General features: G+C 50.4%; 1 protein-coding gene across 1 annotated transcript in view; it reads left to right on the top strand.

The window, feature by feature from the left end:
- The window catches only part of PITPNM3 (PITPNM family member 3), a 93,682-nt gene that overhangs the window by 69,051 nt on the left and 628 nt on the right, over nt 1–24,003 (top strand). The window contains 16 exon segments of the mRNA XM_079135336.1: nt 1,988–2,177; nt 2,603–2,725; nt 3,150–3,334; nt 6,671–6,843; nt 8,066–8,236; nt 9,605–9,799; nt 10,509–10,657; nt 12,421–12,537; nt 15,782–15,898; nt 16,273–16,421; nt 16,665–16,814; nt 18,118–18,301; nt 22,146–22,193; nt 22,195–22,206; nt 22,208–22,236; nt 22,238–22,274. Coding sequence (XP_078991462.1) covers nt 1,988–2,177; nt 2,603–2,725; nt 3,150–3,334; nt 6,671–6,843; nt 8,066–8,236; nt 9,605–9,799; nt 10,509–10,657; nt 12,421–12,537; nt 15,782–15,898; nt 16,273–16,421; nt 16,665–16,814; nt 18,118–18,301; nt 22,146–22,193; nt 22,195–22,206; nt 22,208–22,236; nt 22,238–22,274 — 2,029 coding nt within the window.

The raw sequence follows: 24,003 nt of genomic DNA, 5'->3' as shown, positions 1-24,003 counted from the left end.
GTTTCTTTTGTTGAATAACTGAAGGGGGTGCCTGGAGCCAGGTGTATATTCTGGTTTCTCAATAATCTGCACAAAAAGTCCCTAGCACTTTCAAGGCCCATGTCCCATAGTGCACTTGGCATATTGTTAGGACTGGAAACTGAAAGCTGGGTACTTTCTGTAGTTTGTGGTGAGAGAGCTGTTGGCACCTCTATCTGGATCCTAGCCCCTCCCACAAGACCTTGCCAGAGGCTCAAGACTGCCCCTGAGGCTTGGGGAGGGTGGAAAGAGATCCCAGCAGGGAGCTGAGAAAAGGGATCTGGTATGCTCAACCAGATGTGGCTCCAAGGAGAGGCTTAGCTGAGCAAACGATCCAGGGGTTCCTGGAAAGACCAAAGTCCCACTGCCCTGAGTTGATCAGGAGCCAGCATGGACTGGAATTTTTCTTCACTCTTTCCCTTTCCTGCACTGAATGAGCAGAGACCGATTTATCCATGTTCCCAGGGCGCCCGCAGGCAGATCTCAATCAGAGATGGAAGGAAGGAAGGGGATTAGGCTGCTGGTTCCCCACCTGGCTAATCGCCCCAGTCCCTGGTGTGATTCTTGTCAAACTGCAAAAGCAAGATGTGCAGGCTCACCCCTGAAGCAACTGAACCAGGAGGTGGGAGCCCTGGAATCTGCATCTTTAACAACTACTTGCTCTGTGGCAGGATTTGGAAGCTGCTGAGCCAAAGGCAGTGGCTCTGTTCCTGTCATGCTATCAGTCCGGGAGTTAATTGTCTTAGTTCCTAATCAATCTCAGGACCCCACCTCTCCTCCACCGCAGGACATTTGACCTCCAGAGCTGGGTCACCACTATCTCCAGGAAGATGGATGGCTGGGCCATCTGAGGGTGCTGCGGGAGGGAGCTTACCTCTCCCCCAGGCAGCTCCTTGCCAGGGCCATTAATCACCCTGTAATCACTGCTGGGAGGGAGTTCTTTCTCAGCTAATTAAAATCTCTCCGGCTGCAATCGAGGCCTGTTTCCTCTAATTTGTGTTCTTTGGAGATGAGGAATAGCTGGTGGTGCCTGCTGTGCACACCATGAGAACTCTGCCACCTGCTGAGAGTGCCTGAGCTTGGTCACCTGCCCTAGATTCCATTGGGTCCCTAGGATATCGGCGCTGGGCTCTGGGTCAGCCAGAGCTTTGACTGTTGGGGAAGGTTCAGCTCTGGGCAGGGCTGGGGAGTTCCCAGCCTCCTTCAGTGTTCAGAATCAACAGTGCACCAGGGGTCAGAGGCAAACCAGATGGGCATGGGCGGGCTGCTGAGAGGGTGGTCTCAGGTGGGTCTGAGCTGCCCAGACAGGGAGAGACTTCCTAATAGGGAGGCAGGGAGGTTGGGGTGGGAGGCGACGTGAAGTCCACAACACTCCCCTAGGAGTGGGGATGTTGTAGGGCAGGCTCTCTTAGCCCTTTCTGCAAAGCCCGGGAAAGCTCTGGATACACACCATACATGGGGATCACAACACTGTGCATACACCTTGGAGGTGCCCACCTCCGAGGAGTGGCCACTGTGTGAGCCCCACATCTGGCATGCCCTCTCTCTTCCCTGCTCAGCTTCTCCAAAAGCTTCCTTGAAAACCTACTTCAGACCTTCTCTCCTCCAGGAAGTGTGCATGATGCTATGTCCCCACCCCAACCCACACTAGTTGGCTCCCTGGCTGACTTCTTCCTAGGAACTGGGGTGTCCTTAGGGCCATGGAGAAGAGGGCAGGAGAGCATGGCGGTGCCACACCACGGGCTGGACACACAGCAGTCAGCACAGGCTTGAATTCCACCTCCTGCTCCCCGTGTCTCCATGGCCTGTGCTTTGTCTCACACGGGCACCTGCCTGGGTCTTCACGAAGAGTCCCTGGAGCTGGGGTCCAGTGCCAGGCCAGCAAGTGCCCTCCTCTTCCTGGTCCTCAGCCCCACACCTGGCTGCTTCCTGATCCCGGCTGGGCTTACCTTGGGCCCCCTGTCTGCAGCCTGAACCCCTCCAGCCATGATGAGGGCTGCCTCAGCAGCAGCCAGGACCATGTCCCTCTGGCCGCCCTGCCCCTGCTGGCCATCTCCTCCCCGCAGTACCAGGATGCTGTTGCCACTGTCATCGAGCGAGCCAACCAGGTCTACAGCGAGTTCCTCAAGTCCTCTGATGGGATTGGCTTCAGTGGGCAGGTAGGATGGCCTGCCCTCCCTGTCCTGTCCTGGCTGCTACCTGGGAGAGAGGCTGGGATTTGCCAGAAAGATAATGCAGCTCCGTCTAGAATCAGAGCATCTGGGATGGAAAGAGGCTTCTAAGATTTGGGATTTGCCTTCCATTTGCAGACTGGAAAAATGAGGCCAAGATTCTGAGTTTTGATTTGGAGCCCATGCTGATCCCTAGCTGAGTCTGACCACTGAACATAGGCTAATCTTCGTCCTTGGGCTGACCCTAGATAAAACCATGACCCCAGGATGACCCTGCTTCCCATTTGGGTTCTCAGTGCCTTTTTAAGACAATGCTTTATTCTCCCATGGGAAAGCAACCCCTGCTCTGTCTGGGTTGGGGGTGAGAGGGTCAGCAGGGGGCAGGCTTGCAGTGCCAGCTGTGTGTCCTACAGGTGTGTCTCATTGGGGACTGTGTGGGTGGACTCCTGGCCTTTGATGCCATCTGCTACAGTGCAGGACCCTCGGGGGACAGCCCTGGCAGCAGCAGCCGGAAGGGGAGCATCAGCAGTACCCAGGTGTGGCGAGATGGTGGGACTGGGGAGGGTGTGTCTCTGGGAGCCCTCCCCCAACCCTGGAAGAGCAGGGGCCTCCCCTGGGGGTGGTAGTGCTGGCCCTTCACATTGACACAGTGATGTCCGTGGTACAAAGGATTCTATTGCAATCCTGCAAGAGTTGCTAGAGATTATTGTCATAGGTAGAGAAATTGAGGCCCATAGGGTGCTGACCTCACTGGACAACTGCCCAGCATCCCAGCTCAATGGCCCCTTCTCTGTGGACATAGGAGATAACTGTGCCTAAAATCCCCCATCACTGCATTGAACGTTTTGAAAGCATAGCTCCCCACATTGCAGGAGGAAGGGCTTTGTTGCCTGGGGGAGGAGGCAGGGCTCCAGGGTCTCCTGTGACTGCAGTGCTTCCTGTCTTCTACCTGCCCCCAAGGACACACCGGTTGTGGGAGAGGAAGACTGCAGTCTGACCAGTAGCAAGCGGCTCAGCAAAAGCAACATTGACATCTCCAGCGGGGTAGAGGATGAGGAGCCCAAGAGACCATTGCCGCGGAAACAGAGCGACTCCTCCACCTATGACTGTGAGGCCATCACCCAGCATCATGCCTTCCTCTCAAGGTAGCCCCGGCCCTGGCCTCTGGCTTCTTTCCATCAAAGCACCCAGGGAACAGTCAGATGTCCCAGGTCTTCCATGGGGGCCCAGAGGCAAACATTGAAATGCTGGGATCCAGGTCACTTGTCATGAGTCCTGCATAGAGATCCAGGGACTTGCTTTCTGTCTCTACTCTGCTCAAATTTGTAGAAAGAGTGGGGTCAATTTGTTTCACCCCTTTGAGCCTTAGCTTCATCTTCTGCAAAAGACTAATACTGCCCACACTACTTCTCTGCATAGTTTGAAGATCTAGTGGAATAACAGATGGGGGCACATTCTGTGAGCTATCCCAGTTGTGCGTCCTCATTATTTCTCAGAGGGGGCCAGTCACACTACCAGTTACCAATCAGCGGAGGTCCCCAGTTCAGTGCCTTGATCACAACACACTCTTTTGGCAGGTACCAGGGATTGAATTAGGGGCACTTAACCACTGAGCCACATCCCCACACCCTCACCACTCCCCCACACCAACTTTTTTTGAGACAGGGTCTCACTAAGTCGCTGAGGCTGGCTTTGAACTTGCAATTCTCCTGCCTCAGCCTCCAGAGCTACTGGGGTTACAGGTGTGCACCACCACACCCAGCAACAACACACTTTTATTTGTAGGCCAGGCAGGACCCTCCATGAACTGTCCTTTAACTTTTTAAAAGAGATAGTTAACCAACATGGGTTAAATGAATGATCTGTACTTTTATTTAGGATATAAAGGAGTATTAATCACAAATTGGCAGGAGTGTATTTTTTCCTTTCCTTCTCCTCAAGTCTCTTTTCCCTCCTACCCTCCTTGTTTCTTACCCAAGTGATAAGTGTCATAAGGTCATTAAAACACTTAGAAAATATATCATCTTGGGCTGTGGGTATTGCTCAGTGGTAGAGTGCCTGCCTAGCATGTGTGAGGCCCTGGGTTCAATCCCTAGCACTGCCAAACAAAAAAGACCTCTCTCAACCTCCCCCTGCCACAGGAGTCACTGTTGACACTTTGGAGTATTTCCTTTCTATATTTTTGAACATACTTTGCATATGGTATTACTTAAAACAAACAAACAACCCAACCAACCAACCTACCAAATAAACAACAAAACCTCCCTCAAACAAACTCAAAATCTCTTACATCATGATCTTTCCCCCATATAATTAAAAATAGTTGGTAAATATTCTTAATGGCAATATACTTTATTGAGCAAATGGATAACAGCTTACTTAATCCCAGTAACTGCATACTCCCTCCGCCCGGTTCTTCACTCTTATAAATAGCACTACTGTGATCATCTTTGTGTATTAACACTGATGTATATGTAAGGCTTACAGTAGTCTTACCTTATTCACAGTTTTGCACTCTGTGGTTTCAATTTCTTGTGATCGACCATTGTGTGAACATATTGACTAGAAAATTTCAGAAATAAATGAGTCATACATTTTAAATTGCACACTATTCTGAGTAGCATGATGAAATCTCACACTGTTCTGCTCTGGATGTGAATTATTCTTTTGTTCAAGGTGTCTACCCTGTATATGCTACCAACCTGTTAGTCAGCAGCCATCTCATTTATCAGATAGACAGTGGTGATAACACATTGCTGTGTTCAAGTAACCCTTATTTTACTAAATAAAGGCCCCAAATGGCAAGAGTAACAAAGCTGGCATTTTGTATATGTCAAAGAGAAGCTGTAAAGTACTGCCTTAAGTGAAAAGGTACAGTAAGATAGTTTGAGAAAAAGACCATATTCACATAACTTTCATGGTAGCATATTGTTAAATTGTTGTGCTTTATGCTTAGTTGTTCTTTTACTATGCCTAATTCATAAATTAAACTTTATCACAGGTGTGTACATATTAGGAAAAACAAAGCATACATGGGGTTTAGTGCTCTCCATGGTTTTAGGAATCCACCGAGGGTCTTGGAATGTATCCCTGTGGACAAAGGGGTGATGACTGTATTTCCTTCTGATAGATCCCCAGTGATGTAATTACTAGGTCACAACCCCTGTGTGTATAAACTTCTGAATATTTAAATCTCCTCTGGTGGGTTATACTTTAGAAAAGCAGCTATATGCAAATGAAGGTTCATCCTTGAAAAATCCTTTAGGAAAGACCCAAATAGGCAGAGTGATAAGAAACTGGAGGCTTTCAGTAGCTGGTCCCACACAGCCAGCTTTTCCCTCTGGTGCAGGGACAGATGGCTGTTTCTTTGGCAATTAAAGAGTTGGCACGTGTTTAGCGGCCACACTGTACATGAAATCCATATGGTCAAACACCAGCATCATCTTCCTCCATGTGAGCTGCTCACACCGTGAGAGGCAGAGCGACTAGAGAACTGGCGATTCACCTTTGCAGACTCTCACTCCAGAGCCTGGGATGCTTGCCTGTTCTATCTCAAGTGCTACTTCTAAGTTTTGTTTTCCTCCAACTCAAGTATTTTAGTTGAATTTGCATTCAGTTAATTGACTGATATATCACACAATTCCCTTGTTTTATTTTCACCGCTAAGGGGTATCTTATGCTCACTGGAGGGCCAGGGAGGTCCCCAGTTTTCCTCCTTGATCCTCAGCATCCAGCTCTGGGTCTCTGGCTGGATAGAAGTTGGAGCTCCAGGCACCTGGGATGGGAGTGGTTGGGATTCTGCATGTCATGTCCTGTCTCTTTTTTTCTCCTTAAGCTCCATTTCAACTGCAGGCTGGAGCAGGGTGGGGAGACCAAGCTGTTTGCGTCTGTCTCTGTGGGTTGCCTGCAACACGAGTTACAACAAAAGCCCTAATCCTGGCAGGACTGACACTAGTCAGCTGGTCTGTGTATTGGCTGGGCTTCTCTGGTAGACAGTGTGGGAATTCTCAGTGTGGCCATCACCAGGCAGCACAATGGGGCAGGTCTGTCTGCGTGCATGATGCTTGGTTACTCCCAGGTGCTCAGCCCATTTTTGTAAATAAAGTTGTAGCAGATCACAGCCACATGTACTGTGAAGTATCCTATGTGGCTGCTTTCATGTTTTGATGGCAGAATTAAATTGGTGCGATGGAGACCATATGGCCCACAAAAGTCCAGAATATTTACCATCTGGCCTTCTGCAGAAAAAGTTTGCTGACCCCTGCTTTAGCCAAATGTTGACTGGGCCTTGGTGGCCAATGCTGAGATTGTCGCCAACTCATGTTGAGGTGTCGGGTAAGCAGACTTGGCTTCTGAACTGTGTCCCTCAGATGGAGGTTGGGCACTCTGCTCTTAGGCTTCAGGCTGTCCTGTTAAGTGACACTCCCCCTTCCCCATCCTTCCCTGACCTGCTTTCCCCTGTGTCTTCCTCCCTCTGGCAGCATCCACTCCAGCATGCTGAAGGATGAGGCTGAGCTCGCTGCAGCTGGGGGCCCCCAGCTCCCTGAGGTCAGCCTGGGTCGCTTCGACTTTGACGTGTCTGACTTCTTCCTCTTTGGCTCGCCCCTGGGCCTGGTCCTGGCCATGCGGAAGACGGTGCTGCCTGGGCTGGATGGTGGGTATGGCAGAGACTGGAACCTGAGATGCCAGTGTGTCACTACGCCCCTGCGTCAGGGTCTCAAAATGGGGGGAGTGAGATGGCAGGAGATGGGGCAAGAAGGGTCATGGAGTCAGGGTGGATGGAGGGAAAGGGGGAGGAGAGGAGCAGCAATTTCCCCATGTGGGCCAAGGCAGGCAGCTTCTGATGGATTTCACTGTCCCTGTCACATACTCCTGGCTGATTCCACCCCATTGTCCTGCAGTCATGCCCTGTGGGAGGAGTAGCCATAAACATTCACCCTATTGCACCCAATTGACTTTCCCCATTATCCAGGCAGACCATCTGCAGCCAGGTGGGTCTCCCTTCACCCCCATACCCAATCCCATTTCGGTGCCTTTGCTGATGCCACCCTGCAGCTTAGAAGCCTTTTCATGTTCCTCTAAAATGCATATGTGAGGTGATTTGACCAGTAGGGGGTTTAGTAGTTACTCCGAGGACAGTATCACCAGAGGGGAGTCCAGAGCGTTCCTTGCTTATCAACAGATCAGTGCTTTCCTCCAAAGCTTACTGACAATCTAGGAAATGGAACAGAACAAGAGGAAGGGGCTCTGGTTGTGATGAGGAGGCAGAATTCAGGGCTATCCTCCATGTCACAGAGAAACTCCAGGATTCCCTGGATGTTGCACTGTCTAACCCTGGGAGACCAACCCAAGGCAGGGGCCTCAGTGGAGACACCTGCTGGTCAGCAAGAGAAGTGTTCCACCAGTTCTGACAAACTTTCTTCTGGGGGTTCCTGGGGGTCTGAGCAAAGAGCAGCTTACCTGAGTAAGGAACCTGGATCACTTCATAGATCAGGTGGCAACTAAATGGGAGGTGGAGGAATTGAAAGGCATCTGACCAGTGGAAATAGTAGACGGAGGGCCCCTTGGGAGAGGGGACCCTTTGAATAAAGGCACAGAAAAATGAAAGTAGCAGGTCAGGCTGGGAAGTCGTGGTGTTCACCATGGCAGCAGGCTGTAGTGGTAAGTGGCTCTCATAGGTAGAGCAGATTGGCAAGGCCTTGAATGCCAAACTGAACATAACAGCTTTGTTCCTGTTGGTAGAAGGGAGCCAGGAGAGGTTCTTGAGCAGAAGAGTAGGCTACTCAAAGCTGTACTCCAGGGTGCCTTTTAAAGTCAAGGGGCAGATCCTAGAAATGGGTTTCCCATGTGTCTTCCCCATTCACCCCATTCACCAGGTTTTCAGGTGCGTCCTGCCTGCAGCCAGGTCTACAGCTTCTTCCACTGTGCAGACCCCTCTGCCTCACGGCTTGAACCACTGCTGGAGCCCAAGTTCCACCTGGTGCCTCCCGTCAGCGTGCCCCGCTACCAGAGGTTCCCACTGGGCGATGGACAGTCTCTTCTGCTCAGTAGGTTCTTGGGCCCCCGAGGGTGTGTGAGCTGGAGGCTGGGCCCCAGCCGGGTGGTACTCCAGAGCTGCTTTCCTGGATCAACCTATCCAGGCTGTCAGCTAATGGGGTGACTTACGTGAGCAGGATCTGTGTGCTCTTGGAGGAGAGAGAACAGGAAACAGCTGACTCTTATCTCCAGAGCACCCACTTGTGCCAAGTATCTGCACCTTGGTGTCAGAGACCCCAACTTTGCCCTCTGATAGGCTCCTGGTCAAGCTCCTGTGACTGGGGACAGAGTTCAGTAGCCTGACTTAAAGGGAAGTCCAGGGATTCATGTATAGTGCTATTCCCAAGGGCCCTGCTTGGACTATGGAAGGGCACAGTGAAGAGTGGGCCATTCTGGTAGGCTTTATGCAAGAGGTGACATGCAGACCTTTGACAAAGGTCTGGCTGGGGAGGTGCATTTGGACAGGTGGAGAAGAGCTGAAGGTGGTAGGAACAACAGGAGCTGTTGTGGGTTTGGGGAAGGGCCAGTGTGGCCTCCAGGGCTCAGAGTGTGAACCAGGCATGGACTCAGGGTGTAGCCAGGGCAGCCTTGGAATGGAAAGTCACAGGCTTGGAAATCAGCGTGTTGGTTCCATGCCACTATGGAGGAGGTTTAGCCTAAGCCTGCTTGGAGGTTTGGGCTAGAGATGGTGGGGACAGTGTGCATGTGACTCATTCAAGACTAAAACCCATCACCACCCTCTATTTTGGAGACTTATTTTCCAAAGCTCTGCTTTGTAGGAGCTTTGATAGGTGGGTGGGGCTTTCAAATCTCCCTTCTCCATCCTACAATGTTCCCTCTTTAGTCAGGGGATCCCCCTACTCCCAGGGGCCACCCTAGCTCCAAGGCCGGAGTTTACTTCCATTCATTCCAGCTCAGCCACAGTCCTTAGTGGTTCAGGAGAGGAAGTGGATAAAAGCAGACATGGTTAGACATCATCACAATGACCTCCACTTGAATTTCCCTTAGACTTCCTCTGTAGTTTTATTTATTGGGGTTGAGGGAGAAGGTTGGGACCCTCACTAATGCCTGCATAATTCACAACTTAAGAGGAGATGGAACACAACAGTGGACCATGGAAAAGGAGTCCTATCTGGCTCTCTTTCTCTCTCTCTCTCTCTCTCTCTCTCTCTCCCTCCCCCCACCCTCCGTGTGTGTGTGTGTGTGTGTGTGTGTGTGTGTGTGTGTGTGTGTGTGTGTGTTGGGGGGTGCAGGTTGACTGATGAACCAGGGCTGGTTCCTTTGTGTGTCCAGCCTCCTGCCCGTCACAGGGCCGGCACCTAGTGGGCAACTCTGTTGGAGACCCACTACTTGCCCTGACCTTGAAATTCCCCCTCCAGCTGATGCCCTGCACACCCACAGCCCCTTATTCCTGGAGGGCAGCTCCCAGGGCAGCCCACCACTTCTGGACGCCCCTGCCTCACCCCCTCAGGCCCCGAGGTCCCAGCGCCCAGGACGAAGGATGAGTGAGGGCAGCTCCCACAGTGACAGCTCAGAATCCTCGGATGGCCTGGCACCTGTGGGTGCCTCCCGCAGTGAGTGAGGTCCTTTTGGGGCCCTGTCTGCATTTGAGGGAAAGGGACCTTCCTCTGGGTGGATGCTGGTTCCCAGCCAGGATGCTGAGGGCGGGCCCTAGGGTAGGGAGGAGGGGTCAAGGAAATCCTGGGTGGGGTTCCTGCCTTTTGAGAACTGTTGGACTGTTGGTGGAGACTTAATGTCAGTCTGAGTAATGATCTCAAAGAGAACTTTGACCTCTGACCCAAGACAGAACCCTGAACTCTGACCATGGCCAAAACTGAGCTCTGATCTTGAATAGAGCTTTGACTTCTAACCCTGATCCAGGACTGAATTTTGGCCTTAAAAGGACCTCAATCTCTGACTCTGGACAGAGCTCTGATCTCTGATCAATCCCTGACCTCTCCTGACATAGAATCAGTCCTGACCTCACCCAGAGCCCATTGGAAATCACTGCTGAGCAGCACCCTGGGGTGTGACTGAGTGTCTTTATGGGTCTGGTCCTCCTTCCTGGGACCAGTTTTGGAGTAGACATCTTGGAGTAGATTGGGCAGGCCAAGGGGTTGGCATCTGAGAAAGTGGGAAGCAGAGCAGCCTACTGCCCAGAGCTCATTAATGCTCTGGCCCCAAACTTGAGCACCAAGTGGCATATCCACCACTGGGCCTATATAGCTGAAACCCCATGTGGTCCCTGGCCACTCTGTCCTCACCTCCCTCTTGGATCCACAGTCACCGCTAAGTGGTGGGGTGCCAAGAGGATCGACTACGCCCTGTACTGCCCCGATGTCCTCACCGCCTTCCCCACTGTGGCCCTGCCCCACCTCTTCCATGCCAGCTACTGGGAGTCCACCGACGTGGTCGCCTTCATCCTGAGACAGGTACTGCTGCCCCCTTGCTGCGTCCCTCCCACAGCCTCCAGAGGTTCATCCTTCTTTTACAGGCTGTGTGGAGAACTTGGTCTCCATGGTGGGAAGGCACAGGGGCACTTAATCAAGGGGGTGGTGACATGGTTAGAGAATATGTTTCATAAAGAACATTGGCTTCTGTGTGGCTAACAGAATGGAATTTTCTGGAAAGTTAAGTAGAAACTACATAGGAGAACACATCAAGGTGTTAAGTTGGAGACTGCAGCAATATACTGCTGCTTCCTTCTGTGTCTTTAAAATAGCAGGTGCAGCAGAAAGACCAGTGACTATGGGAGGACCTGATGGGGAAGGAGGATGGGGAGCAGGTGGGGTCATTTTGGATGGCCATCTTGGATGGTCAAGGTTAGGGTGCATTTAACCTGGGTACAATAAGAAGCTGCAGCAGTGTTGTGAGCAAGGAAGAGCCATCAACAGATTTATATTTTGATAAGGAAACTTGGGGGCTGCTATTGGACAAGAGAGGAAGCATGAGTTCCCTAGGGAGGCACGTTTAGAAAGACTTAGAGATGACAGCTTGGACTAAGGTATGGAGCCCAACTTAGAGCTGTACTAAGTACAAAGACACTGTGGTGGAAGTGATGAGGAGCCTCTATATTTGAGTTCTGGTGGCAGCATTCACTGAGTCTGGGCTGTGAGGGACAGAGGGGAAGCCCGGTGATCCTACTTTCTCCTGGTGTGATATTGTTATGACAGAGGGAGGCAGAAATCAGGATAGAGGTAGAAAGGATTGTCAGGGCTGCCATTTTCTGGGGTTGGGGCAGAGCAGAGCTGGGCTAGGTGGGGAAGCCAAGGCTGAGTTTCTGGACGTGTGATGTGTCACAGGCCTGTTAGGTGTTAAGAAGGAAGGTGAGTAGATGAACCTGGAGTGTCGGGAAAACAGCAGGATTGAGATGAAAATGTGTCAGAGCTTGGATGGCATTGAAAACTGGTGATGGGTCCCAAGGATGTCACCATGGAAACACATTCAGATAATGAGTCCTGGAACTCCTTGGGGGAGACCAGGAGGAACCACCCAAGGAGATGGAAGAGGATATGCCTGGAGGTTAGAGGAGAGCCCAGAGTGTATAGACAGGAGTGAACATTGAGTTGGGCAGGACAGGAATTGCTGGGGCCTTGGCAAGAGTGGCTTCAATGGAACACTGTGGGACAGAAGCCTATTGGAGTGGGCAGAGGAGAGGAGGCAGGCGAGGATGTGGAGATAGAGTCTAGGATCAGTCTTTTGTGGAACATTGTATGGGAGAACAGGGATGTGACAGAAATTGGGGAGGCATAAGTGGTTCTAGGGAGAATATTTTTTTACTTAAGATGAGCAATATTACAGAACATTTGAATGCTAAAGGGAACAACCTAGCAGGGTGTCTGATCAATGATGTAGGGTTGAGAGGGGAGCGTTGCTGGAGTAATGGCCTTGGGAAGGGGAGAACTGGAATCAGAGCTCCAAATGGTCTTGTGTAAGGGTCACCTTACAGGAGGGAGGTCAGAGCATGGCGCAGATTTGGATAGCCACTAGGTTTAGGCATGAAGGACAGAGACTGCTCCCCAAACAGAGCCATCTGAGAGACAGTGCTCTGCCTCAGTTATCAGGTCATGTGGGCAAGGAGAAAGGTCGTTGGGCCCCTACCCTCCTGAAGGTCCTGAGCTGGGTAGTGGGAGGATACGGGGAGGACCTGGCTGGCCACGAGTTGGTGGGCCCTGAATCCTTGGCTGTTGGTCAGGTGATGCGCTACGAGAATGTAAGCGTGAAGGAGAGTGCTGGCTTAGACCCTGCTGCACTGAGTCCTGCCAGCCCCCGCGAGAAGTGGCTTCGCAAGCGGACCCAGGTCAAGCTGCGGGTACGTGCCTGCTGGGGTCACATGCCATTTGGGACTATGGCTTTGGGGTGGTGGGGCTACCCCGAGCTTGGGGCATTCCTGTAATATAAGAGCTCAGTGCCTACACAGGCTGAGATTCATGCAGCAGAGAGGGTGGGTGAGCTGGTTCCCTATGGCCTGGCTCCACAGGAGCCCTGCGGTGGGGTTGGGAACACTGGGGATGGTGTGGAGATGCCAGTTGTAGGGGAACTGCTACATGCCAGGTTTCCGTAGATGTGGTCTGTAATCAGAAAGTGTCCTGCACAGTCAGAGGACTTGCCATGGAATATGGCCTGGTGTGATATTGTTATGACAGAGGGAGGCAGAAATCAGGATGGAGGTAGAAAGGATTGTCAGGGCAGGTCTGTGTTAGCTTTCTGTTGTTGCGACAAAATGCCTGAGAATAACAACTTAAAGGAGGAAAATATTTTGGTTCATGGTTTCAGAAATTTCAGTCCCTGGTCAGCTGGCTTCATTTCTTTTAGGCCTGTGGTGAGGCAAAAACATCATGGTGGAAGGTCGTGGTGGAGGAAAGCTGCTCAGCTCATGTCACTGAGGGTAGAGGGAAGGAAGGAGCTAGGGACAAGATATACCCTTCCAAAATGTTCCTAGTGACCTATGCCCTCCAACTGGGCCCCACTTCCTACTAGTCCATTCAGCTATGAACAAAGGGATTAATACCTCACTGTCCAATCTCTTTCCAAAAGTCCCATTCAGAGCATTGCTGCACTAGGGACCAAGTTGAACATGTGGGCCTTTGGGGGTCATTCCAGATCCAAACCATGACAAAGTCAAACAGGGCTTATCTGAAGAGTCTCCTTTGTAGGATGTTGAAGGATAAGCAGCAGTTTAGGATGCTTATGTTCATATGTATAATGAACAAATACATTCATTTATTCTCTCAGCATATTATCATCAGTGCCTGCCCTGTCTCAGTCCCTCTGCGAGGACTATGTGTATCTGAGACTGTAAACAGACACAGCCATTGCTATGATGGGCAGCTAGTCTGGTGGGAAGACCAGACATGGATAGAGGATGATCAATGCTGTATGAATCAACTCTTTTTTTGTAAACATTTGAGATATAATTCACACATCATGTAATTTTCCCACTTAAAGCATACAATTCAATGGATTTTAGTATATTCACAGGTGTGAATTTTAGAACATCTTTATCACCTCAATAAAGAAACCCATACCCTTTAGTTATCTTTCTTTATTCCTAACCTTTCCTTTATTCCTAAGCAATCAGAAATCTTTCTGTCTTTATAGATTTGCCTATTCTGGACATTTCATTTAAATAAAGTCATATAATTTCTGATGCTTTGTGTCTAGCTTCTTTCACCTACCATGATTCTTTCAAGTTTCATCTATTTTGGGACATGTATCAGAACTTCATTCCTTTTAATTACTGAATAATATTCCATTGTGTGGATATTTTGTTCATCCATTCATCAGTTGATGGTCATTTGTTTCTATCTTGGCTATTATGGATAATGCTGCTATAAATATTCATGCATACCTTTTTGTGTGGACATATGTTTTCATTTCTCTTGGGCACAGAACTAGAAGTGGAACTGCTAGATCAAATAGTTAACTCTGTGCTTAGTCATTTAAGGAACAGCCAGACTTATCCATAGCAGTCACTCCATTCTACACTCCCACCAGCAGTGTGCAAGGGTTTTGATTTTTCCCCGTCTCAGCAATACCTGTTGTTGTCTGTCTCTGATTCTGTTCATCCCTGTGTGTTTGGTTTTCATTTGCATTTCTCTGAGGATGCGTGATGTTGAACACATCATGTGCTTATTTCCACGAATTCACCCTTCCCTCTCCAGTGTTCCTGTAAGGGTGCCTGTGTCCCTCAGTGGGCCAGGTGTCTCCAGGGCAGGGCCTACAACTACATCTTCTTAGTTACTGGTGCAGATGAGGTGTCTGCAGACATTTGTTGAAATGAAATGAAAGGCTGTGGGGATCAAGAGGAGGTAGAGACTGCATCTTTGGGGAGTTGGAAGAGTGCTTCTTTGAGGGGATGAAGTTGAGTCTGGTCCCAGTGAGTAGACTGGAAGATGGGGGCAGAAGGCCAAGCATGGCACAGAGTGGAGAGTCCAGTGTGAGTAAAGGCCTGGAGCCCCCACAGAGTTGGGTATGGAAGGACCAGAGGGTGAAGGAGCAGGCAGAGGAACAGGGGACTAGAGAGGCTGCTCTGCAAGGCTTGGAATACAGGCTCAGTCCCAGAGCCTGGCAAGGTGCTCACACATCTGTGCCTTATAAAAATGGAAGATCTTTCATGGGACAGTTATTGCATAAGGAGCTCCATTAGGGAGCTCACAGCAGGGTTCAGGCGAGAGGCGATGTGGATGTGGCAGAGATGCCTACATGACCAGTATTATAAAGGTAGGGTCACTAGATGGAGAGATGTGGGTCTCAAAGGCTAACCTGGGGCTGAGGAGATAGCTCAGTTGGTAGAGTGCTTGCCTGTCAAGCACAAAGCCCTGGGTTCGATTCCCAGCACCGCCAAACAAAAAAAAAAAAAAAAAAAACAAAAAAAAAAAACAAAAAAAAAAAACAAACAAAAAAAAAACCCAAAGGCTAACCTGGGAGTGTTGGGAAGTCGGGGGGACCAACTCAGGACTTGGAGCTACAGGATGAACTGAAGGCAGAAGTGAAGAATGGGGATACTGAGATAGTTAGAAATAAAATGATGTGCTATCTGGAGTTGCTGGGCTGTGCTTGGCCAGGCCAAGGGGAAGGAGACCAGAATGGCAGGTGGCTGATAAGTGGGGGAATGGCTGCCAGAATCATGAGGCTTTGCTATATTATTCTCTCTTCTCTTGGGTGTTTGAAATTTTCCACTGAAAAAAGATGAATGGCAAATGGCTGTTGGATGTGAGCCTGGATGCAGAAGGAAGAGCCAAAGGTGTCCCGGCAGTTTCCAGCCTAGGAATTTAGACATGGACGACAGATAGACTGAGAGGACTGGTTGTTACTTCAGGGCCATGAGGAGAGTCAAAAGCAAAAAATACATTTCTGTGTGAAGTCCAGGGTGTCTTGAAGACAATATTAAGGGATCATGGTCTATTTCTCTCATGGGTTTTGTGAGAACCATCTCTGAAACCCTAACAAGTTAATCAGAGACCTGATTCAATAGGTCCGTATCCCTCCAGCCATCCTAAGAATGCTTTAAAGATAAAGTGCAAACTCTGAGCTGTTTTTTTCTGTCCTTCCAGAATGTCACTGCTAATCACCGGGCCAATGATGTGATTGCTGCTGAAGATGGTCCCCAGGTCCTGGTGGGGCGGTTCATGTATGGGCCTCTTGACATGGTAGCTTTGACAGGTGAAAAGGTACTAAGGGCTGGGCACCCCCTCCTCAGCTGGTCTACCTGCACCAGGTGCTTAATGGCTCTACCTGGCAGGAGGGGTGAGGGTTGTCTGTCGTGGGAGCATGGAGCAGGAAGCCACTTGCCCTGTCTAGGCGGATGGTGGTGGTGGCAGGGGAACAAGGGATGTGATTGGTGCATGTGAGAAGGAAAAAAAAGCCTAGTAGCTACATTGGAAAGAGAGAGGGAGGATAGTAAAAGCCAGAGCATGTCAGGCAGGAACCTATGTCCCAAGGGCTGCTGAATGGCAGAGAGCTTCCCAGCCCAGCCCAGCCTCTCTGCCGAGCTTGCAGCCCCTCAGACTTTAGTAAGTTCCTTGCCTCCCTTTACGGCATGCAGGTGGACATCCTGGTGATGGCAGAGCCATCCTCAGGCCGCTGGGTACATCTGGATACGGAGATCACCAACAATAGTGGCAGAATCACATATAACGTGCCCCGGCCCCGGCGCTTGGGGGTTGGTGTCTATCCTGTGAAGATGGTTGTCAGGTAAGGCTCTAGGGAACACTCTCACAGTGGCTTCCCCATTTCTGTAGTCCTTCCAGTCAGTCCTGTCCACAAGATGCGTGCTCAGATTTCTCTTTTGGGCTCCATCTTTGTGTGCATGGAGAGAGGAAAGTGGAAGAGGCCACCATCTGTGCCATTAGGAAATGTCACCCAATTGTCTCTGACACTGGCCCCAGACCGACTCTGATTCCAGGGGCAGGCTGACCTCAGGTTGGTACTTTTCAGGGGTGACCAGACCTGTGCAATGAGCTACCTCACAGTGCTGCCCCGGGGCATGGAGTGTGTGGTGTTCAGCATTGATGGGTCCTTTGCTGCCAGTGTGTCTATCATGGGAAGTGATCCCAAGGTCCGGCCAGGTGCAGTGGATGTTGTCCGGTGAGTGCCACCTCTCACGAGGAAAATGCCTCCCCTGGGGCCAGGAGCCAGTGGCTCAGGAGGAACTGCATTTTCCTCCTTATTTTCTCTAGGAAGTCTATGGGCTTCTGGGACTTGGAACTGAAAATCCTGGTGTCTCCTCCAATTGGAATTTACTGAAGGCCTTAGGGCACACTCCTCACTTTTGTAGGCTGTAGCTCATTCATTTGTTCTTTCCTTCCTTCTCTTTTCCTGTGTCTCTCTCTCCCCCCATGCATACCTCCACTTTTTCCAGGCCAAGTTCTGGGCTGGGTACTGACACAGAGAGAGCTGCTTATTGGATAAAACTAAGTCCAGTGGGGAAAACAAGAGATGGGAATGAGAAATTGTAATACGGGACTCCAAGGGATCAGCATGGCAAGAGAAGACAGATGTGGGGCACTGGGAATTCTTGAGGGTTGGAGTGGGTATGCCCTTCTTTCCCCCAGTAACCGTGATGGCTTTGGGGAGAGAAGGCAGGGCTAGCTCACTGGCTCTGGAGGGAATACTGACCTCTGGCTATTCACAAGCTGTGGGAACAGCCTGCTACTCATGTGGCTGGATCATTTATTCTCATTAGGATAAGCCCACCTCTAGCCCCCTCCTCAGTCGGAAGGGCAAGGGGAGGCTGTGGTCCTTTCTCTCTAGGGCTCTCCCGTGCTCTCATCTCCTTCACTGTGGCACTCTGGAAGCTGTTTTTTATCAGCCCCACTCACAACTCCCAAGAATCCCTATGGGTGGCACCTGTGCCTGTGCAGTCAAATCCTTCCCGGATCACAGATCCAGCTTAAAAAACAAAAAACAAAACAAAACAAAACAAACCTCCCAATCATGGGAGCCAAGGGTAAGGAGTGGAGCTAAACGCTGGAGTCAAGATTCCTGGCCTGCTAGACTTGCAAATCTGGCTTAATGGAGGAAGAGAGGAGGGGGAGAAGAAGGAGGAGGAACAAGAGGAAGAGGAGGAGGCAGCGGCGGGGAGGGAGCAGGAAGGATAGGCGTCAAAGGCCGTGTGTCTCTGGCTCCAGGAGACCATCTGAGCAAAGTGGGTAAGCGTGGGGAGATTAATTTTGTTGTGGGCATGCAGAACTTGCAGGCCATCCTGAGATGTCCAGGACTCACGGGGTTTAACTCCGTGTGTGGATTCGGGAGTTCCCTTGGTTCTCCCTAGTGCTCCTCAGAGCAGCACCTCTGGCTTCTCAGTAGGGCAGCAGCGGGCGGGGCAGACCTCTGGGCAGCGGGTGGCCTGCACTGGGTGGACCTGGACGCTACCATGCCGTCTCGCCAGGCACTGGCAGGACCTGGGCTACATGATTCTTTACATCACGGGGAGGCCGGACATGCAGAAGCAGCGGGTGGTGTCGTGGCTGTCCCAGCACAACTTCCCACAGGGCATGATCTTCTTCTCGGATGGGCTCGTGCACGACCCGCTGCGGCAGAAGGCCATCTTCCTCCGCAACCTTATGCAGGAGGTGAGTGCTGGACCAAGGGTGGGAATTCGCCACATCCGCTAGAAGGCGGGGCCTCGAAGGCACACCCGCATGGGTCAGGGGGAGGGATTAGAACACGACCCTCCTCCACGGGACTCGGGGCTGCCCATCCAGCGTGGTCTGATGGGCAAGGGGGACGCGCAATTGGCAAAGCACGTTTACCTTGGATCACATTGGGTGCTTTTAACAGCTCTGAGAGGTTGGTATTATCTTCACTGACGGATGTTCATCCTTTATCATTTCCTGACTCTAAAGCCTGAACTCTTGTCCGTACATCTGGTTATTCATTCAATACACATTTAAGTGCCTGTTGTATTCCGTACTATGTGCCTGTGTTGGGGCTGCACAGTGGACAAACTGGACGCGGTACTTGCTCTCCAGAGCTGTGGGTTTTCAGTGTGGGTCTGGGCCCAGCCTCTGGGAACTCAGAAATGCAAATCCTCTGGTTCAGACCTACTGAAACAGAAAGTCTTTTCACAACCTCTCCAGGGGATTCTGATGCACAGAAAAATTTTGAGAATCATAGATTTAGAGCCAGGGTTGATGAGTGAAAGATACATGAATTCAAATTTCAGTATGCATAAATAAAGTTTTATTGGAACACAGCCAAGCTCATTTGTTTATATATTGTCTGTGGTTGTTTTTGCCCTGCCACGGAAAAGTCAGGTAATTGCGACAGGGTGCAAAGGCACAAATATTTATTATCTGGGCCTTTCACAGAAAAAATTCTGCTAATCCTTGATCTAGAGAAAAGACATGTAAATTGACAATTACTGGTGCATGTTTGACAGAAAGGCATATTGGCAAACAGAGGTGAAAGGACTCTCATTCCCCTGGGGAGACCAGAGAACTGCTTTTAGTGGGTGGTGACTTTTGACCTTAGTCTTGAAGCACAAGTATGAGTTGTCAGGTAGACAATGAAACAGCATGTGGTTGACTAAGAGAAACACAGAAGCTTGAAACTGAAGTATAATGAAGTTTATTTGAGAAAATCATTGCAATGGTAAGAGGAGAGCAATGAGCAAGTGTGCACTATGGGGTATTGAAAGAGGTGGAGGCAGGGGAGTTCCTAAAGGCAGTTTTGGCCACAGGGATTAGTAACGAGGGTGCTGTCCGTCGGAGGTTGAATAGTCAGTTGCTGAGCAAATGTCCTTGAAGGAGTAATTTTTGTATAAGAGTGCTGTGGCCCTTTTGTGTAAGGTTGTGTTTCTAGCAGTCTTTTGTGATAGTTACTATCAGGCAATCATGGGTGTGAATTCTTCTTCATAACATTTGACTTTATTTAGTTAGTTAGGGTTGACATCAGTGATTCCATTTTGTTCATTTTTTCTAGATTTTTAAAAAATTGTTCTTTTTAGGTATACATGACAGTAGAGTCTATTTTGACATATCATACGTATATGGAGTATAACTTATTCTAATTAGGATCCCACACTTTGATAACTTTTATAGTGTGCAAAGGCATGGGGCAGGAAGGAGGCTGGGACATTTTCAGAGTTGCAGGCATCCAGCATGGGGTATGTGCAGGTATAGTCCAGAACCCAGGACAAGGGGAAGCTGTTGCCCAAACATCAATGTGGGGACCAAGCTTGGTAGACCTTACGAAAAAAGCTTGAAATTAGGGCCAAGGTCAATGGACTCTGATGAATGAAATGGGCAGCTATGGAAGAGTTTGCAGTAGGGGCATGGCAGTGTCTAATCTGGATTGTAGAAAGATCCCCCTGGTGGCTGTGTGGAGAACAGACTGGCAGGAGAAAGGAGAGGTAGGGAGAACAGTTATGAGGCTGTTGCCCAAGCAGGAGGCAGGAAGAGCTGAACCCAGGTGGTGATCATGGGATGGAGAGAAAAGCATGTGCAGGCACAAGAATCAGGAGGTAGAGTCTTTAGGACTTGGCGATGGTTGAATACTGGGGACAAGGTGCTCTTAGATGTCCTGTTGGGTGATCAGGAGAGATGCAGGCACTACTTAGCTGACCTCCATGAGGCAGAGTTTGTGTCTGTGCTGCTCACCAGTATATCTTCAGGATTTGGGGCAATGAAGATGCATAGGAGGCACTGGATACAATGAATACATGAATAAATGAGTGAATGAAATGAGAGGGCACACAGGAGGAGGACCAGCGCTGGAGGACGATGAGCTTAGTGTGGTTATGTGGAGGCTGTTATGGCTATAGGACATGAGCCATATCAGTACCAATGCGTGACTCAGGGCAAAAGTCTGGGCTGCAGGTGGAGACTGGAGCCATAAGTGGGAGACAGGTCAGCAAAGCCACCAGAGGGGAGGTATCTCCTGGGGAAAGGTAGGGACCAGAAGAGGCTGTGCTGGGTCTCTGAGAGCATGGCAGGCAATCAGTCAAGAAACCTGGAGAGTTAGATGGGGAGGAGGGCCAGGAGAGAAAGGTTCCAGGTAGCTGAAAAGAGATGGTTTTGAGCAGACACTGCCCTTCTTGTGAAGAGCTATGGGACAGTGAAAACTGAGGAAGACCAGCTGCCGGATAACCTCAGCAACAAAGGGATACTTCTGAGGGCCAAGTGAGCAAAAACAGTAGGGTGAGGAGCAGAGAAGGGGGCTCCCAGTTTGAAGGGGTCATGAGGGTGGGAGGCAGTTCCTTGCATTGGAGCATTGAAGTGCCAGGAGTGAGCTCAGGTGCGTGAGAAGGTGGAAAGGCAGGGATGAAAGGGCTGCACCTTCCTTTGAGCTAGGTCAGCTGGGAGCAAACCAACCAATGAGGTGAGGGGCAGTGAGCTAAGGAAATCCCCTCTTTGGCTTAGTCACCGGGCGGACTGGCAGGGACAAAAAGAATAAGCTGTGTGGTTCTGTGAGTTTCTCTAGCATCTCTTAACAGTCAACATTTAGAGATGGAGAAGGTGGATGATAGGAAAATTCCATGTCTGAGATTTGGCTGGGTGAATGGGGAAGAAGGATGAAGGGGCAAGAGAGTGGGAGGTGGAGACCAGAAGACTTGCCCAGATAGGATGGGGCAGGGGTGAAGCAGGAGGGCTGGTGCAGAAAATGCAGGTGTGGGTGAGGTTCAAGAGCAGCTGGGGTGGGGGTTGTGAGAGATGTGGAAGGCAAAAAGCCGAAGGTGGTCAGGGTGGTGATGCAGGAGTTCTGAGCTCAGAAGGGTGTGCTTCTGTGTGGAAATGGTTGGCAGTGCTGTTAAGAAGCAGAGATGGTAGGTGGCTGGCTATTCATGTGGACAATGTCACTCCAGTGATGGTGGGGCTTAGGAGGAAGGAACACTGTGATCCAAGACCAGTCTCCAGTGAACTGGGAAGGAAAGAAAATGAGATTGATGGGGAAACACACAGTGGGGGGCAGCTGCATGGTGAGCTCCTCAAAGAAGGAGGTATCTCATCTGGTGGTGTGGGATGAGAGGGGAGGGTGGTGATCTGAAAGTGTTCCTGAAGCAAGAAGGACCTTAACTGGATTAGGGCTTCTGGGGAGGGCATCAGACCAACCAGCAAGAGACAGTGGGCACCATGGGGAGCCCAGAGCTGGCCCTGTGATGCATAACCAGGAAATGAATTTCTTATCCACAAAGGAGCACTTGGCCACACTGTTTATAACCTGTGTAGGTGCTGCCTGAGGTTAGGTCAGTAATAGTGTGGTTGTGACCAGACAGAGCCTGGTATCGTGCCTGGGGTGGGTGGGGTAGGGGCAGGGAGGAGCAGCCACTCTGGAGGTTGGTTTCCTATCACTCAGACCTAGGGCTTGGAGTCTGAGGGTAGTTTTAGAGTCCCCAATCAGGGACTCCCTGGCCTTGGTCTGGAAAGCCTTTCTATGAAGACCGGTTAGGGCTTCCCCTCCCTCCATGTGTTTCAGTGTTTCATCAAAATCAGTGCTGCCTATGGCTCCACGAAGGACATCTCCGGTCTACAGCGTGGCTGGGCCTGCCAGCCTCCCAGATCTTCATTGGGGTCGGCCACCAAGAAGTACCAAACCCAGTGCCAGGTGGGTGGAGGCCAGGCTGGGGGCTGGGAGCTGGGGTGCTGGGGGGTGGGATCGGAAGGGGAGCAGGGAGTTCAGTTGTTTGTTCAGCCACTCATTTTCTCATTCCTTCATTTGCTCACTGGCTCATTCAGTTCATTCATTCCACAAACATCACTGGCACCTGCCTTAGACCAGGCCAAGTGATGGACACAGGGGAGATTCCCAGCGTATCACCTGGGGAGTTTGTTTACATGCAGCTTCTGATTGAGTAGACTTGGACTGGGACCTGAGATTCTGCCTAAGAAGGGCCCAGGTGATGCCGCTGCTGCTGGTCCATGGAATACACACGAGATTTCTGAGGATAGAGTGGGAAGGGACTGGCAGAAGGGCAGGTGCGAGGGCCAGAAAAATGACAAAGTTACATGGGGTAGAGCTAGATAATGAGAGGCACTTTCATTTTGAGGTTTTAGTGAAGGTGACAATCAGATGTAATGTCATCCAGTCTGGTGGGGGAGATGGGAAAAATCTGCAGACAATGACAAGTATAGTGTGTCAATTGCCATGAGGTATGACAGGGAACACAGAATTCTGGGGAGGAGCAGCTAACCCAGACTCCAGGGCAAGGTTGACTTTTGGGAGTCTGAAGAAATTGTCCAGGAAAGGCTGGAGGTTGCAAGTAGCATTCACTTGTGGTGGAGGCAGCAGCAAAAACCAAGGTCACAGAGGTGACAGAATATGTCTATTTTGGGAACTGTCAGTGACTCAGCTTGGTCTAGGCAAGGAGGGGACTGAGAGGCCTGGAGCAGTACATGTATCCGAGATGGCCTGGGTGCCTTGCTCAGTTTGGACTCTGTCTCTAAGTCATCAGAGTGAGGGATGGGGAATGGCATGATCACGTTTGTGATCCAGAAAGAATTCTCAGGCTGCATGTGTATGGTGGGTTAGAGGAAAGGAGGGGAGCCTCAGGGAGTTGGAGAGACATGTGAGGGGTCTGAGAGGAATTTCTGAGGTAGGGGGTGGACTGGATTTGGTAATGAATGGATCAGATGTACAGAATGAAAGAAAGGGCAAGTCAAGTATGGCACCCTGGTTTCCAGCTGGGTGACCAGGTAGAAGGTGCCATCAATGAGACTGAGAAGCAAGAGGGAGGAGTAGCAGGTTGAAGGGAAGGAGATGATCCCTTTGGGGCATGTCAAGTATGAGGGGACTGAGGGTGACCAACAGGTAGAGGATCAGAAGACTGTGGGACCTCAGGGCAGGGAGCTCCAGAACCAGGCTCCCCGATTTCTAATTTGTACATGTATCACCTGGGGATCTTGTTACAAGCAAATTCGGATTCAGTAGACCTGGATTCAGTAGACCTGGAATGGGACCTGATATTTTACCTAACAAGGTGATGCTGATATCGCTAGGTATCATGGATCATCCTTTGAATTAGTAGGATTCTGAGGACACAATGGGAAGGACTGGCAATAGGGCAGCTGTGAGGGCCAGAAAAATGATAAAGTTACATGGGGTTACAGCTAGATAATGAGAGGGACTTTCATTTTGAGATTTTAGTGAGGATAACAAGAAGGGGGTGCTTCAGATTCTTCAAGAATTCAGAGGAGGAAATGGGGGTGTAGGTGTAGCTCAGTTGTAGGGGCGCTTGCCTTGCATGCTCAGGGTCCTGGGTTCAATCCCCAGGGATGGAGGAGGGTGGGTAGTTGAAAGACTTCAGATAGGGACCCTGGAATATTGGTAATGAGTT

This window comes from Sciurus vulgaris (assembly GCF_902686455.1).
Source record: "Sciurus vulgaris genome assembly, chromosome: 3".
In the NCBI taxonomy this organism is placed as follows: Eukaryota; Metazoa; Chordata; class Mammalia; order Rodentia; family Sciuridae; genus Sciurus; species Sciurus vulgaris.
Note: the sequence above shows the minus strand (reverse complement) of the source record. Positions and strands in the feature narration are given on the sequence as shown.